At 47.9% G+C, this 18,021-nt stretch overlaps 1 protein-coding gene across 1 annotated transcript in view; it reads right to left on the reverse strand.

The window, feature by feature from the left end:
* Positions 1-1,248: 1,248 nt before the first annotated feature.
* Positions 1,249-18,021, reverse strand: part of Grik4 (glutamate ionotropic receptor kainate type subunit 4) — a 284,790-nt gene continuing 268,017 nt past the window's right edge. Inside the window, exons 17-18 of the mRNA XM_055622027.1 lie at positions 7,299-7,417; positions 1,249-4,214 (exon numbers count right to left, since the gene is read on the reverse strand). Of these exons, the coding sequence (XP_055478002.1) occupies positions 3,855-4,214; positions 7,299-7,417 (479 nt within the window). The 3' untranslated portion in view covers positions 1,249-3,854. The remainder of the gene's footprint in view (positions 4,215-7,298; positions 7,418-18,021) is intronic.

Here is an 18,021-nt window from a genome sequence, read left to right on the forward strand (position 1 = left end):
CCAGTTCTAACCTCCACACCTCGGGAATTTCCCCTCTTTTGAAAGCATGCCATCACCAGAGGCACATCAGAGGACCCTCCCCCCGCAAGTTTCCTGCCCCTGAGGATGTTCTCAGTTTGGTTCTGGTCAAGTCTGGTGTGTGTGTGTGTGTGTGTGTTTGGGGGGGGGGGGTCCTCCTTTCCTGAAAAGCAGGAGAATTATTCAAAGGTGAAAGCCACTTAAGATTTCATTTTTCTCATGAGCAGGCCTTACAGGAAAACCCCCAGCTTTCAGGCACGTCTTTCTGAAAGGATGCCTCCTGTGCATTCTCCAAACAGGCCTCATTGTTATAACCCGAGAGCTGACAGCTAGCCAGGGAATCAGACCTTTCTTATCATTCCCAGACTACTTTGCCTTGCTGTGAACACCGGGCAGATGGGAGGGCTGAAGACCGTTCTCTCAAACTGTACTTCAGCTCCACCCTGGCCCTGTATACCAACACGGGATTCCAAGAGAAAATTAAACTCCTTGGAATCCCAAACTAATGAACTTTCACAGAGTGGTCCCAGATGGATTGCTTAGCATGATATTTCGGTCTCACCTAACCAATAAGAGGGCCGCTTGGCAAGTTCCCAGCATGAATATTCTCGCATGAGCACTGGAATAGAGGAAACCAAAAGATTTTCCAACTTCTACATGCTCAACTTACACCCCGCCAGGGTTCTGAAGTGCAGATCTTGTGACGGTTGGGGCCCTGCAGAGCAATTAAAAGAAATAAAGCAAAGTATTATATTTTAATTGATGTAATCTTCAGGCTCCCAGTGGAATCTGCGGTGATATCTGGCTAGAGTTACCCTGGGTATCAGTAGATGACTATTCTGTGAAAGTGCATTTAGGAAGACAAAAACCCCCACAAACCTGAACTCCATTAACATGCATATCCGTTTTGAGGGGTGTATGTGTGGAGGGGGGAGTTGGCTCGGGCTCCCAGAACTGAACATTGAAAGAAGCCACCTAGACTTCGCTGGGATCTGAACAAAGAGTGAAGGGCTGGGAAGTGAAGATGAAAGTAGAGAGATGGAGGGGGAGGAGAAGACAAGGGAGAAGAAACAAGGGAGAAAGAGAGGCAGGGCAGAGGCAGGTGGAGGGTAAGATACAAAGTGGGTCCCTGGTTTTATTCTCTTTTAGAATCTTATACCTGGGGAGTGGGCCCAGAGATCACACTTTCCCAACTCAAACAGCTCTCACCCATCACTAACATTTCAGGGTTTGTTTTATTGTAAATATTCCAGTCGAAGAAAGATAAACAGACAAGAGAAAAACTGCTTTATACAGTACACAGAGTCAGATAGAAAACACAGGATGGGAAAAGAAAGCCAGTGACCAATGGATCAAACGTGGAGACAAACCAAGGGCCAGAAACGGCTGATAGCAGACTCACGCGGCGACCGCAGGAAGGTGCAGCGATGGTCCCAGGAGTTAAGGAAAGCTGCCCAGTGCCGTCAGTATCCTCGTTACTCCACGCAGGGAGGGAAACAGACATCACAAAGGATGTGTGGGACATTTGCTCCACTAATCCATTAAAAAAAAGGTTTCCTATTGATCAAGATATCCTGCTCATAAAAATGAGTTTTAAAAAACGAGCCTTCCTGCCTCAGATGTGATCTGACAGGAGGGATCCCGGAGTCAGAAGCATGGGAAAGGGTTGGGGATTGGAGCAGTTGGGACACCACGGGGGGGGGGGGGGCTGCTGGCACTTGGCCTTCACGTGTCCTTCCCACTGAATCTGAATTTCCCCACAAGGAATGGCAAAACCAAGACCTTAAGGGTCCCACACAGCTTGCTGCCACTAGACGGTTAAAGAGAAAAGTGAAAAAGAATTCCAAGTCACCCGCAAGGGGTGAGTTAGGACTGGCAGGGCATCTCTTAACTGGATCGAGGAGAATCAGGGTTACAGCTTGGCCCCAGGGCGGCAGCTCTAACAACTTGTCCCAGCACAGGGAAGGTGCCAACCTATGCGAAAGGCAGAACCAGGGAATCCGGCTTGTCATCTTCAGAAAAATGTCTTTATTCTAGTACATTCGGAACAGGAGCCATGTGAAATCAGCTCAACTCAAGGTGGTGGCGGAGGAGGTGGAGTTGGTGGTGGCCGTTCATCTCTCCCGGAATTTTCTGAGTTACAATCAGAAATTGCATAGAATTTGTTTTCCATCAACTCTTCCTGGAATTTTGGAGTGATGACACCAGATGGAGGCCAAGCTGCTCCCTCAGGAACCTGGGCCCACCCGTTAGGAGGGCACTCCCATCAGACCTTGCAAACCTTCTACAGGCAGAGCAGTCCCTGGACACCTATTGCTTACTCCCAGTCTGTAGCAGACCAGTGAGATACTTCATCCTCAGTCACACAAGGAATGTGACTGCCCACAGTGAGATCTGGTTCCTGGTTTACCAGCCAGTGATGGGTTAAGAAATTCCATTCTCTCCTAGGAGCTAGGCCTATTGCTGGCCACTTAAGGTCTTTCTGTTTCATAGACACAGGCGGGTATGCTTGGGTACACACACGTGTGGAAGTACAAACACACACACACTCACACTCACACATAACACGTGCAGTTGCACCCAGGTTTCACTTCTGGTACCAAAAAAAAAAAAAAAAAAAATCTATCACCCAGTCTGTTAAGAACCTTAGGGGAACACTTACACTTCTCAGAGGGCTACTGAGTTCAGCTAAAGAGAGATGTGGTTGTACTGGTGGGGTGGCCCTGCCCTCTCTCCTCTCTGAGTAGTACCTTGCAATGGAAGCCAGGACCACAGTGTGGGAAAATCACACACACACACACACACACACACACACACACACACCCTCCCTACTCCTTACACAGTTCCCAGCATGCTTTACTCATTCAGTCTTCCTTCTATTCTCAGAGATGAAAATGGGGGAAGAAAGAGAAAAGACAGATTAACCCTTGAAGCCCCAGGCATTTTAAGGTATCTCCAGGTAGACTACAGACTGGTTTTCTTTTTCTTTCTTTCTTTCTTTCTTTCTTTCTTTCTTTCTTTCTTTCTTTCTTTCTTTCTTTCTTTCTTTCTTTCTTTCCTTCCTTCCTTCCTTCCTTCCTTCCTTCCTTCTTTCTCTTTTTTGGTATTTAAAATGTTGGTTTGATGGGCTTTCACCCAAGGCCCTCTACACACAGGGAGACCACCAAACACCACAGGAGGGGAGCAGGGTCAGCACCTCAAACCCTGTGCACCAGTACCTCCAAAGCCGAAAAAAAAAAAAAAAAAAAAACCTAATAATAAAATAAGAAGAAATGAACTAAGCCGGGGGGGAAAAAAAAGAAGCAGGGGTCAGGCTTCCATCCTCCAACCCCACACTCCCCTTCCCAAAGCATAAGACAGAACAGAAGCCAGAAGACACAAAAGAAAAACAGGAAAGAGAAGTACATTAACAAAAATATACAAATTCAGAAAAGAACAACTTCCCTGTTGAGTTTAATTTCTTTTTCCGGTAAGAACTAGACCCATGGTACAATAGCCCCTTCCTAGGGGGGAACCCAACTGATGATGCCATCGTTTCCTAAACTTCTCTCCTGGGGGGGGGGGGGCGTTACCCAGACTCCATGTTATTTGGGTGTGAGGGAAAGGCCCTCTGGGAGGAGATGGGTCCTTGTGCCCACGAGCGACAGCATCTCTGCCACGTGGGTGCAGCGTCTCGGATAGACCCACTCTCCCACGGGGGCGGGGGGATCCAGCTCCTGCTGGGGCGTCAGGCTCTGATCGCTTTGTAAAGTGATTGAATCTTGAATCCGGAGAGAACGGTGCTGTGAGGTCAGCCCTCCCGCCTCCCCGCCTGGCTCCGCGGTCCTTCGCCACCACTACTCCGGCTCGCTGCTGTTGGTGGTCTTGTCCCACTCCAGGCTCTCCTCGCTGCGCGCCGGCGACGGTCGCGCCCGCAGGCCCTGGAAGCGGCGGCACTCCGGGCACACGCGGATGTGCGTGCAGCCGCGGGCCACCAGGGCGGCCTCCTGCGCCAGTCTCTGCGCCAGCTGGTCGGGCTCCCCGGCGCCACACAGCTTGCCATTACTGAGCGTTGCCGTGCCCCGGGGCCGACGCTGCTCCTCCAGGACCGGGGGCTGGGGTGGCAGGCCTCCGGAGCGCCGCCGCCGGGGGTGGATATTGTCCTGGCACAGGATGATACTGCGCAGCTCCGTCACCATCTCCTGACACACGGACACCTGGGGGAGACCAAGGAGGTCACAGAGAGCCACTCAGAGCCAGCCTCATGAGTCTCCTCGTGTCTGTAGGCACGGAGTAGTGGGACAGCCTATATTCTCAAGTGTGAAGTTAAATGATGGCCTCACTCCCCCCTGTTTAAGGCTCAAACGCCCAGATGACGCCCGATTTTTGACCACCTCCAAAGAGCAGGCTCAGCATCTTGGGAAAGACAGGGTTGTGACACATTTCCACTGGCGCTGCCTCTTCCTCCTCTCTTTAGCTCCTATCCCTGGGAATTTCATCCGATGATGACCTCAGGTAAACCTGGATCTTGAAACCTACTTAAAACACACTCTCTCCTACATTCGTCTCCCTGGTATTTGAAAAAGTCATCATTTGTTCATGAACATTTTGTCTCTGACCCAAAGATTCCCATGTTTTTCAGCCATCATGCCCAACTGAGTTGTCTGAGCTGTCATGGAACATTCTGGAAACACAGTGCAAGGAAACAGCCTCTTCCCTATCCTGCCTCTTCTTCCCTATACTCTTTTTCATTTCCACCAACCAGCACCAAAAGGCGGCACAGCCTTGACTTCCTTACAGTTGTCCTGAGTGAAGCTGCCAATGCCTGGAGATGATGCACCTGAAACCCTCTGAAAGAGACACCTGGGTTAGGAGACACAGTCTCCTAACGCGAAATGCTCAGCTCCAGCTGTGCTTCAAAACTCAGACTGTTCCGGATTTTAGAAAGGCATTTTAGAGAGGCACTTGCTACTTGTACAGCAGAATGTTTGTGTGTTCACAATGGATGCAATGAAGCCGGTGCCCATGAATCAGACTTTGTGGAGGAGTACATTTGTATCAAATGTACAAAGGGCTTGGAACATTCTAGGTTTGGGGGATCTGTGGATAGAGAATGATAAACTTGTGTTGCTATTGTTATCATCGCTAATATTATATCCACTTTGCAGATGCGTAGGTAGAAACTCAGGAAACACTACATCTTTTGTTAAGAACTGACTAATGAGTATCCCTTTTGAGAATTAAAGCTTAAGCTGGTCTAACTCCAAACCCCAAGCATGCTTGGTTGAGTTCTCATCTCTGAGGTCACAACAGCACTCCGGGACTGTGATGGCAGAAGCCTCCTTCTCTTGTTCTATCTATAGGACGGATATTGTACACAGCCACACAGCCAATACAGCTATCAGAGTGCCTGAGAGTCATTGAATTTCAATGTAAATCCAGATCCTGCCTGAGCTCTTGGGAGAAACAGCCCAAGCAGATATCAGCTCAGAGAATAAGGCCTAAGAGGCTCTCAGACCTGATTCTAGACCCATCATGTCAATGACTGGAGAGACTCTTGGCAAATCACTAAACCTCTGCGATTCTAATAATTACTATGGCAACGCCCCCACTCCCCGCCGCCACCTGCTTAATCCATTACATGTGACAAGAATATTGTAACAGCAGGCACTTTCCGTCCACTGTGGGTCAAGCACTGTGATTTGCCGTGACCAGGGATAACAAGCAGTCCTTACATCCAAGCAGCTCCACGTCTCTAGTTACTGCAACACGGCACGCAAGCACTTTGTTACAGTGGTGCTAGAGTGGCTGACGGTTGACTCCGCTGGTCCAGGGTAAAAGACAGGGGAAGAAATGGGGAAGGCCTCGTGGGGAATGAAAAACTCACCGACCGGGCTCACATGGAGCATAGAAACGTTTCGCAGCAGTTAAGGGATGAGCAAAGGGAGAAGGGGCTAGAACTGGAAATAGGTGTATCAGGGGACCCAAGAGACCTGACGTCGAACAAGGAAAAGGACAAGGGAGTCTGGGAATGATGTGTTCCCTTTGGTTTACTGTGTGCGGAAGGGCTCAGGCAATGGGCAAAGGCCCTTCCTGGCAGGGGTGGAGAGAAGCCAGGCTGGAATGGGGCTAAGGGCTGAGAGGGAGGCAAGGAAATGGAAAGGAATACTGTTACAAATGTCCTTAGGTCAGGAGAAGGATGGTATAAGGCACGCTGATAGTGACATCACTACTCTTTAGAAGGAACAACTAGGGCACAGTCGTGGATTTGGGAGACAGGGTGAGAATAACAGGGGCGAGAGCAGATGAGGAGTGGTGAGATCACGCAGAGGCACTGTAAAGGTAGCGCCCCCTGCTGCAGCGGAGGAGTACATTTTTTAGGTGGGGGTTTAGACAGGGACTGGCTGGCTACCCTTCATTTCTTGGGGGAGGAGGGAAATAAAATCAAGCTCTCTTCCTGCAGGAGCAGGGGACAGGAGAGTGGGGGACAGTGTGGGAGAAAGATGAGCACAGACAACCAAACGACTGGTAGGCCAGTGATGTTGTGGCGAGGTCCCCTATGAGGTGGCACTGCTTAGGCTTTGGGTGTGTCGCCTGGACGTTCAGGAGCTATTTCCCCAGCAACAGTTAAAGAAGGGGGCTTAAGGAAGAGCCACAGCAGAACCGAAAGGCTAATGTAATGGGGGTGGGGGTGAGGGGAGTCTCAAAGTGCAGTTGACATGTAAGGATTAGTGCATCTTCCCAGGGAGGATTTTGGAGGACCAATGGGATAAAACATTCCTTCCCACACTTTCCGTAGGTGCAAAGTAGGTATTAACCCGGCCTCTAAGCCACAGCTGGAGACCTAAACTTATTCAAAGCCCTAAGACTGAAGATGAACTTCTTGGTCCCTCTGAGTTGGAATATCTCTGAGGATTTTCACCTGTACAGTAACAACACAGTCAAAATGGAAGCTCCGAGGTCATATTTCACATGAGTAACCTGGGTACTTCCACACATGCCCCCAGCATTATAGTAAGGTCTGTTGTTTATACAACATTTTTCCTCTCATTATTAATTCGATGGCTGTGTCAAAGGAGAATTTGGATCTCTTTTTGTGGTTGCACAATCGATACATGACAGTGTGTACTAGGATCTTTTACTCTGGAGACTGAAATTTTTCCCACTGTGCTGTCCTGTGTACCCTCTGGGAGCATTCCACGGGTCCTGTCTGAAAGGCATGCAGAAGCCCTGGAGTTTGACACTGCTGTGTGTGTGGGGGGTATGCCATTGGAAGCCTTCGGAAGACTTTGGAATCTTACCTCTGATGCTTCTGAGTGTCTGAGAGTCCATAAAAACTCCAGCATAGCCATAAAAATGGCCACTATTAAGCCGCAAATAAGAACCACAAAGATTCCACCAATATTCTCCATTCCCAGGCCTAGAGAAAAGTCATGAGAAGTAACAGTTACTTTGAGAGAGTGGGAAGATACACCACAATTCAAAGCCACTCCAACAACCAGAATCAATCTTGGAGATGGTCTCCCAGACTCATTCCTTGAAGAGAGTTAATTTCTCATTGGAAAGAGAAGCAGCGTGGTTGCGGTTAACTGGGGCAGTGAAATCTAGCTGAAAATGAAGGGGGCTGGGGAACCCATAAAATGGTAGTGGGCTGGAGGCTGGGGATTGTCTTAAGGGAGGGTCTCAGGGCCAATCTGATTCGGCTCATAGTGACAAAAAAATACCTCAAACCATAACGAGTCTAAGAAGCTGTTCTTAAGCATGTGTTTCGGGACCTAAGGATAAGGAAAGAACCCCACTCCCCAGAGCTAGAGTACCACTAGTGGGCCATCCTTAAACTGAAACTCTGAAACCCAAAGCTTCTGAGCACATGCACCACGCTAAAATAATTTTAGATTTCAAAGAGCTTTAAATGTTAGATTTTCAAGTCAGGGAATGCCAAGCAAGTCAGAATTCCAAAATTCCAAATCCCCAAGCCCCAAAATAATCCTAGATCTGAATATTTCAGAGAGGGAACTAAATTCTTATTAAACTTATTTGGAAAGTAAGACTTTTTACCCCCGCTGGACTAGTCTATCCCAAACTTGGCTGTTATCAGAAACTCCTGGAAAAGTTAGAGCTCTCCAGTCCTTCCCCAAGACCTACTGAATCATTCCTGACGATGGACTCTGTATTTTATTATTATTTCTTAACATCTGTTTATTTGTGTGTCAGTGTGTGCACTCTTACATCCACACATACGTGCCACAGAGCACACATGGAAGTCAGAGGACAACCTTCTGGAGTAAGCCCTCTCTCTTCTACCATGTAGGTTCTGGGAATCAAACAGGGTGAGGATTGACAGCAGGCATCCTAACCTGCTATACCATCGCACTGGCTCCAAAACTCTTGTGTTTGACACAAACTTACCAGGTGATTTTTTTCCCCCAGCTAGCCAGGCCTACAGCTAGTTTGAAATTGTTATTTTTGAAGGCATTTATGCCTTTTTTTAGTTCTTTAAAGTTGGGCCATACCTCACTGCCTAGGAAGATATCTGAAGATATCTTGATGCACATTTGTAGAGTGAGTATGGCCTTTCATATGGAGCACTGATGAGTTTAGCTGCATAATTGGATGCTTTCTTTGGCTGTGGGGAAACCAGACTTAGAGAAATGTAAGAAACACATGAGATGTTTGATTGAATGGGGTCCTTAATCACAGATCCAAAAGATTCTTTCATCTAGGAAAATGGTGATCAGGAGGCTTATGTCTTGTGCTCTTTGATTTCACGTCTGATCTCTAGTTAGGTTGTCATGGGGCATGGGGCTGTGTTGTGGTTTTGCATCACGTAAAATGCTCCACAGAAAGGAACAGGAATTGGATGCTATCTCCATAGCTTGGAAAGCAGAATATCCCTACCTGTCCATTTCAAATGCCTCAGGTTTCCCACCACAAAGACCCAGGTGGGTGTCTGTCTGTTTTGGTTTCATACAACACAGAATAGTGGTGTTGCCTCTGATGGTCCACTTCCAGTAGGCCCGAGGCCTCACATACCTATACCTCGAGTGGACCATGCACTCTGATCTGCAGATTCACATGGTCAGCAGTTCCACATCTGCACCCATCAGTGCAGGGGCCTCTATCTTGATTAATCCAAAACAGAGGATCTTAAAAATAGAGAAGGAAAATAGGTTGGGTCCATTTAAACACCAGCCTCTTCCACCTAGGCCACCAGGGACAGAAGGCATTTAGCTATAGAAATATCAGGATCCACGTGGATGGAGGAATGGGACGAAAGGGGCCTCTGAAGAAAGAATGAGCATGTCCGAGGGTCTGGCTGGGGTTTGCAGGCTGGCGCTCCAGCTCATGAATACAGAGTGGTGAGAGGCAGGGCATTGCCACAGCTCATGAATCCTCAGAGCACTAGGTTCTCCAGCCAGCCCAGGGAAGAAAAGTGACTTTAGGGATAGCAAGGATGGCCACCTGCCCAGGAGTGCTAGGCTGATGTTGGGACACTCCAAGGTACCTCCATCACTTGAAGATGGACCTATCTGGGATCAAGAAAAAGATTGGGGCCTCCCAGGAGAGCTCTGCCCTCCTGTTTCTGGAAGGAATGTTTCTCCCCTATGGTTCTCATTCTGTCACCTGTACCCTGGATGCAGAGAGTTGGGCACCTCCCTGTCAGTCACCTCCTGAACCTTTCCATCTTTCCCTCCCCACTGGCTCTTTTCTGTTCATGTCTTTCCTTTCCCAGACTCCTGACTGCTCCAATTCTGTCCACTCAATGTCCACCCCCCCCTTCTCTATCATTGTGAAACTGCTGAAAAGAGTGGTCTACATCAGCATTATTTTAAGAAGCTCTAAAACACATGCATTTGGAGACTCTGTCCCACACAAAAACAGGTAGAAGAAAATGCCCCCAACATCTTACAATTAAATGTATCTAATTTCTTTTCTTCTGTTTTTATGGGGCAGAAAGAAATAGTTAATTTAAAATTGGCTGTGATCTCTCAGCCATCACTGCTTATAAGGAAATGTTTGCAAAATGAGAAAAATCTAACCCCAAAATTGTGTCTAAATGTGATACAGTTCTTATGAATATTAAATTTAAAAATTAATGAAGTTGGAACAATGTTCCATTTCGGAGATATTTAATTAAACATGTCTTAATTTAATTTTGCAAGTTTTCTTTGTGCATTGGGAAGCCAATATATTTTTTTTCAGACTTCAAACATAATCTTGAACACCTGAGAAGCCTTTAGGCCCTGGACACTACACCTGAAGAAGAAAATGAATTTACCAATCTGCACTTGCTTCTGCTAGTCCTAGTTAACCAGCGCTCCTGGCACGTGATGCTGTCTTGCTCCTCTGAAGTCACTCTCCACGTTTTCCTTTTCAGCTCCGGGAACTTGCCGAGGCTTGATCTCACACAGTCTCTCTTATCACGGGCCACTGCCAATCTCGCTTCCCTTCTTGCCTCTCTATAAAGCCACTGCTTGATGCTCTCTTTCAACCTCGCCAGTCCCCTGGGCTTGCTCTGGGTTTCTTGCCTCTCCTCCAAGCACTGGTTATTTATTACCAAGTCCTGCTGGCTTTATCTTAATCTCCTTCTTTCTACCCATCCTGCCATCTTCCTGCTCTAAGTGTTCCCCAAGCCTTGCCTGGAGTACTGCATCAACTTCAGATCTTTTCGAAATGTAAAACCTGTGAGAGCACTGCCGGCAATACAGAACTGTTTGCATTTCCAGGCTCCTATCAGTGCGCTACTCCTTGGGTCTGAAAAATTACCCACAGGCTCGTGTATTGGAGCAGTTGGTCTCCAGCTGGGGGCATCATTTGCAAAAGGTTGTGGAACCTTTGGGCTGTGGGGCTCAGCCGGCAGAAATGGGTCATTAGCAGGTGAGGCCCCTCTGGTTCTGACCAGCCTCTTGGCGCTTCCTGGTTGGCTGCCATGTGAATGTGCGCTACTTCAAACACTGGAAAGCAGCGGTTCCGAACCTGTGGGTCCTGACCCATTTGACAGGCTCTATCTCTTAAAATATTTACATTATGATTCATAACAGTAGCAAAATCACAGTTATGAGGTAGTGACAAAAATAATTTTATGGTTGGGGTGAGGGTCACCACAGCACGAGAAACTGTGTTAAAGGGTCACAGCGTTAGGAAGGTTGAGAACCGCTCCTTTAAAGCTTCGGTGGGATGAACTGTGCCTTTGCCTTCCCTCCACAGTGAGTAAAAAAATCCCTTGGAAACCAAAAGTCAAATTAAAATCTTCCTTTCCACAAATGTGTCTGTCAGGTTATCTGCTAATAGTGGTGCAAAAATAATTAGTCCACTATCTGTGTGGGAGACCACCATGTCGCGCGCGCTCTCTCTCTCTCTTTCTCTCTCTCTCTCTCTCTCTCACACACACACACACACACACACACACACACACACACACGCACGCGCACACGCACATGCACACACACCTGCCTACCATACTTTGGTCACTGAACTCTGGCCACTTCATCTGTCGGGTCCTACTGCTTATATACCTCATAGTAACGCGCTGTGCATCATTCCGTTTGTGCGCACACAGTAATCATGGTGGTTAAGTTTATGTGTCTATTTCCCATTAGACTAAGTTCATCGGGAAGAACCAGGCCTTGTGGAACTCTATCCCATAATCATGGGATACAGTCCATAAGAGGTGCTGTAGGAAAAGAAAAATGACCAGAGGGACTGAGGAGGTGGCTGAGCAGTTGACACTCCCGCCTCGAGAGCAGGAGGGCAGGAGTCCAGATCCTGAGAACCCTACGTCAGCGCCCTGGGTGTGTGGCTGCTTGCCTGTGATTCCAGCCCTGGGAGGACCACGCTGCCTAGCCAGACTAGCAGTATGGGTGAGCTTGAGGTTTGACTGAGACACAGCCGTAAGAAGGAAAAAGTAGAAAAATGATCAAGAGAGGGTCTAGGTTAGCTCTGGGGCCTCCACATACACACATGTGCAGACACTCATGCACCTACTCTCATGTGAGCACACACACACACACACACACACACACACACAACACACACACACAAACATCCATGCATAGCACATAGGCCGACACACAGAGTGAAGAAAAACAAATGATCAAGAAGGGAAAAGATAGGCGGCGCAGGTGCAGAGGCCTACAGTATGATGCACAGCTCCAGATCTAAGCCACGATCCCCATCACATGCTGTGTGTGCTAACTGTAAACTGGGCAACTCTCGGTGAGGGCTCCAGGCAGGTGGTCCGGACTTTCTGAAGGTGGCAGGGCGCTGATGGGAGGGGAAGAAGGGAACACGTGGCCTGTGCTGGGATGACTTTGACTCTGATTTGCTCTGGATAAATTTTCAGAGGGAGCTGAGGTCTTAACAGGACGCTCCTAGAGGCCACAAGCCACCGACAGCTCCACTCTTTCTTTCCCAGCTTCTCCACCTTCACAGCCAACCTGTTAATCATGGCAGTTGGCTCCAGCAGGCCAGCTCCTGGCTAGGCAGCCTCTTCCTCCTCTTCAGAGTGAGGCCTGTATACCAGCCTTGCCTTTAGGAAGTTATTAGAAAGTAGAAGCGGGGAATGGGGATAGATTGCTGGCGGAGTGAGAGTTGAGAAACAGATGGGGTAGGGAGGGGGAGGGGCACATTCAGAGAGTGAGGCCATTCTGTTTAGCACTGCCATCAGTCATCCCCCTGGAAGTCTAATGCCTTCCACAGCACACAGCCATTCATCAGCAGGGGCTTGGGATGGATCCGCTCCAGGCTGCAAGGAACTGGCCGCCGGTAGTCGCCTCAGCACCTGAGAGAGGGGCCAGGAAGTCCTGTAGTCACTGCCTCTGTCTCCTCCTGAACACCCCAGACCGTATGCAAGCCACCTAGACAGATGGCTTTAAAACTGGGGTTTCCTCCCGACACTCTGAGCCTGGCCCTCAGCTGTGCTTCGGCAATCAGCACGCATTTGCTGAAAGAGGCTCAGACTCCCCTCGAAAATCCCTGGCTGGTGAAACTCTTAAGTCCTGCGTCACTCACAAATACAAATACTAGCTCCCAGGTGCAAACGCATGATTGTCTTTGTCTCTGGAACCATGAAGGGGGAGCAGACACCATTAAGACGTACTGCTGTGAAGAGACCTGAATCCCACTCACCCACCTGCCCCTCCTTCCTTTCTGCCTGGCTGAGAATCGCTTATTAGATTCCGGCAGACTTAGCTCCCAGCCCTGAAAACCATCACTGAGGTCCAAGTAACAGCGCATCTCCCTGCACCTGAGACATGTTCTCCTCTCTTGGAACAGTGGTTTGTAGGTGGGTGAGGGGTAACTATGCTACATGGGCACAGAGGAAAATCAGACCGATGCATGATCTCAGCAGGTGACGTCGTACGTCCTCTTTGATGCTGATAGGCAAATCTCTACGGTGCATTTTCCATGCGCAGGGCACTGTGCTATCAGATGGAGCCCTCCCCCGGGCATTCTTCATTGCAAATAGCAGCTCCTCCTTTAGCAGGCATAGACTGGCCCGCATGGTCTTCCCAGTGACCGACCCCTCATATCTGCACTGCTAGGCACTATGAAGCAGAGAGCGTGTCACTTCTCCTTACCCTGACCTGTGACATCTTTCATCTAGGCCTATCAGATTCTGGGAAGGACAGCTGGAGAAAATTAAGGAAGAAAAGGACACCCGATGGAAGAAGCATTTGAGAAATTTTGTAATGTATTGAAACACATTATGGTTGAGGTACTTCATCATGTCCCATAATACGCGCTCAAGCATCTCACTCTCCAAACCACTTGCAATCTCCTTCAATTATTAAACAGGCTAGAAAGGAGACCCACTGTTTTCACCATATAAAAACATTAAAAAAGACAGAGAGCTTGGGTCATCCAACTTTTCTTAGCTAACGGATAATTTCTGAGTAAATCTGATGGCAGAGCTGTGTCCTCTGAAAATATGAAGGCGTCCTTTAAGAGTGTTTACTATGAGCAAGGCTCCACACTAGTGATGGAAACTCTGCCCTTGACAGTTATTTGAACTCTGACCTTGTAGTTGCCCTTGACAACTTGTGGCCCCATTTTCCCGGCAAGGAAACAAAAGTGCAGAATTTAGGCACATTGACCAAGGTTCTACAGCCAAATCCAGATCAAAATCAGAGCCCACAGCCTGGCGTGGTGGCACATGCCTGTAATCCCAGCACTTGGGGAGCCAGAGGCAGGCGGATGTCTGTGAGTTTGAGGCCATCCTGGTCTACAAAGTGAGTCCAGCACAGCCAAGCTACACAGAGAAACCCTGTCTTGAAAAAAACAAAAACAAAAAATCAGAGCCCACAGCCTTCACACCACACCAGCTTTCCCATCACTCTGTGATCCCTCAGACTCCAGTGCTATATGCTCACAGAACCTAACTGGCATCCTGAAAACTGGCTTTATTGCCCAGAACATCCAAGGTGGCCAGGGTGAGGGATTCCACATATAGGCTACAAACTCATCTCAGAAACCCTTCTCTCTTGCAGAACATGACGTGAGATGACATGTCGGCCTAGCTTGGCTCAGTCTCCAGTCAAAGATGAGGCTTCAGAATGGCTGCCTTTCTTGGTTGCAGACTGGCCATCTGACAACCCTCTGTTCGTGACAACCCTCTGGAGTTTTGCTGCCTCTCAGGGCTCAGTCTGATTTGATTAGGGAGGGGCTTCCTGGAAGTATCTCTGAGTTGCTATCAAATCCCCAAAGTCAGGTTCCCACCTTCAGAGCTTTCCAAAGAAACCAGAGAACCAGGAGAGCCATGCTGGGCCCCTTGAGAAGAAAGAGGGAGGGAGAAATCCCTAGAGTCTCCCCTTCCCCACCACCTACCCCCACTCTTGCTAAGATGTCTCAGGGTTTCATTCCCACTGTGCCAGACAGCAAGCTTCCTGTTATCCAAGGGTTCTGAAAGTCAGCCGTGCTGCCTCTTTGCCATTCTTAAAAGGGGATCCCGATTTTCACAGCCTGATGGAGTATTTGTCTTCCTTTGAAGCCCTGATTATGAGCTGCTGTTTTTCAAGATAAAGGTTTTTAATTTCTTTGGAGTTCACCCACTACCTTTTGTCTAGCAATTGTTCTATGAAGCCTTCGGTAACCCAATCCCCTTGCATGGGGATGCTGGTATCTGTGAGTGGCTAGCAAGATGTCCTTTTATAGGAGCTGAGTGAGAAAATAAACAAATAAAATACATGTTTTCTTTGAAAAGAGAAAACTGAGCAAAATGAAAACAGCTTGGCTTGGAGCCTGGCTGTTTTTGTTGTCTCCAGTCTTCTGCAGGATCTGCCATGTTATTTCTCAGTGTTTGCAGGAAGGGAGCTGGTCACCAAGCTCTAGGTGGGGCCAGAGAAAAGAGGCTATGAAGGGAAGGGGGAATGTTTCATTTACAAGATCTGAATAAGGACGGCTAAGAAGGCTCAAGATAGAAGGCATTACCTCAATGTTAGGATTCTTCTTGGCCTTGGTGTTCGAGCTGTAATGCTGGATTAAAAGTAGAGTGAGCATCAGCTCCCTTTCTTTGAAATTTTGTGCATTTTAATAGGATAACAAAGCAGAAAAGGATTACATTAGGCTCCAGCGTGTTGTCTGGTACATTTTAATTGAAACCAGAGTGCCGGCAGTTACTGTCAGTTTCAGAGGTCTCCGGAAAAAAAAAGACCCCCCTCCTACTTCCCTTCACCTCCATCTCTGCTTGTTCCATAGTCTTCTCATTCCTTTAGGTGAGCATGAAAGTCAACAGGTGCAAGTTATAAAAAAGAAAGATGACCCAGGAGATTCTGGGGAAAGCAAATTAAAACCCCTGCTATTTGAGAAACAAGGGAAAAGCTCCCAAAGCTTGACTCCTGGTGGCCATTTAAAGACGTCAAGGAAGAAATCTTTTGGGTCACGCTGTTCCCAAATGTCTGACTCTTTTGAGCAGTGAGTTGGAGACTGTAGTAAGTGCAATGGCTAATTTGCCAGAGAGAAAAAGAGCGGAGGCACCCCGGCCCCTCGTCTTGGGCCAGTGCTTTCAGCATGGCCTATATAAGTCAGGTGGGGATTTTGCTTGGCCAAGGAGGCTTGAGAATATCTGAATAATTTGTGTCTGGATTTCGGCCATGGCAGAAGAGGGGTCACTGTATGAAGCTGGCCCTGGTTGCTATGGCTGGGTAGACAGCCGATGTTGGTTTTCATGGAAATGTGCATAGCATCTTCCAGACAGCTCTTCTCCAGCCCTTGGCTCTTACTACAGTGCTCACTTTCATGTTCCAAAGAATATTGCAAATGCAAGTTAGTGTTGGCAGGATGGTAGGACCCAGGCATCTCCTGAGGCACAGTAACCTGCGCACGGTGACTTTTCTGATGATTCTCCCTTCTTGTATGTCAATTCTTCCCTCCACATCAGGGAGCACTTGGTCCCCACATATAACACAGAGAGCCACCCATTCTTGCCATTTCATTCTTCCTGGGGGCCTGACTCCCACCTGTCTCCCTTTGCCCTCCACCTCAAACTCTGTTGTCTAATCAGTCTCTATAAACCTCTATAAACCTGGAATGGGAAAGGATTTCCAAAGCCAACAACTGCAGGAAAGGCTACCTTTGTTTTTCTGTGGATGAACTTCTACCTCCAACTCCAGTTTTCATTCCAGTGACAAACACAGAGACTTCTCATTAATTTTTGGTTTAAATTCAGGTAAAATTTAGTGTCTCCTTTTTTCTTTCTCCTCTTTCACTGGGTGTACTTTTGGCTTTAGGGAGGGAAGGGAACATGACGTTTCATAGAAACATCATCTCATCTTCCATTCATGACACTCAGATTTCCAATCTTCCTGTCTGGGATCTTGGGAAACCTCAGGCCTTTCACTTTCTCTGCCCCTAGTCCCTGTGTGCCTCTTCCCATGGCACCGCCCTATTTTGGTATGTCATATAATTCTGGGATTTTCCAAACTCTAAAGGTGACAGAAAGATCTCTTTGTAGCTCCTGTCAGCCTCAGCTTATTCTGGGAGTGACACCAGCCATAAATCTCAGGGTGGAGCAGTCTCCTTTGTGGGGATAGTCCCTAACGCATTATGCCGTGATTGGGCTATCCTTTTATTCATTTTGCAGCCTTGGTGGCTTTGGATGTTGTTATCTTACTGATCATCAACTGTGACCAGTTGCCTTCAGCATGCAGCAGGAAAATGTTTGCATTCCAAAATACTTCTTCAGCAAACCCAGGGTCAGGCCCTTCAATGGCGTCACCTCTGCTATGAGTGTGAAGGCTTGTTTTGGACGGTGCTTCTCCGAAGGTAATATTGTACCTTGGGGTGAGGGATGCCCTCCAACCCATGTCTGAAATCACACACCAGACTGGCTTTTGCGGTTCCACACTAGCTTACTCTAGAACCTCCGATATCTACAGCCAACTTTCTCCAAATGGCTCATGTGCTGAGCCCAGGCTTCTACTGGCCATGCAGGTTCTGTGCATTGCCCTTCCCTGCTTCCACATCCTGGCTTCCATAATCCTCCTCGTGGTGCTTCTTTGTCTACAATGCTCTCTTCACACTGCCCCTACCTGCTCAAGATCTGGGCATTTTCAAAATCTTGTTTATTATACTCAACCTGTAAGCAAGTCCTGATATTTTGCTCTGGACTGCCTTCATTATTTTCTTCTTTCACTGTAGTCTGGTCAGTACCTAGGTTGTTTGTTAATCTTTCTTGAAACCTCAAGATCTTCAATGGTAAGTCTCTAAGACTTGCTTATTGCCAGCAACAGCATATCTCACTGTGCCTTGGTATCTTCCATTGACTGGGTGATTGAGAGTTGGAAATGAGTTCCTTGCTGATAGATAACAGAACAGAGCATCCTGGAATTCTGAAAGTAGTGTGTCACACATTCCAGTGCAGATCAGTAATGGCTGGGATGCCCTGGGCTCTTTCTCTGAACAGAATCCAGTACTTTCCAGTTTCTGATTCACCTTCCCAGCAACTCTATAGCATGCTGGTTTCTGTAGTCATCATGCACACACACACACACACACACACACACACACACACACACACACACACAC

Source organism: Psammomys obesus, unplaced genomic scaffold, assembly GCF_907164565.1.
Source record: "Psammomys obesus unplaced genomic scaffold, mPsaObe1.curated_primary_1811, whole genome shotgun sequence".
NCBI lineage: Eukaryota > Metazoa > Chordata > Mammalia > Rodentia > Muridae > Psammomys > Psammomys obesus.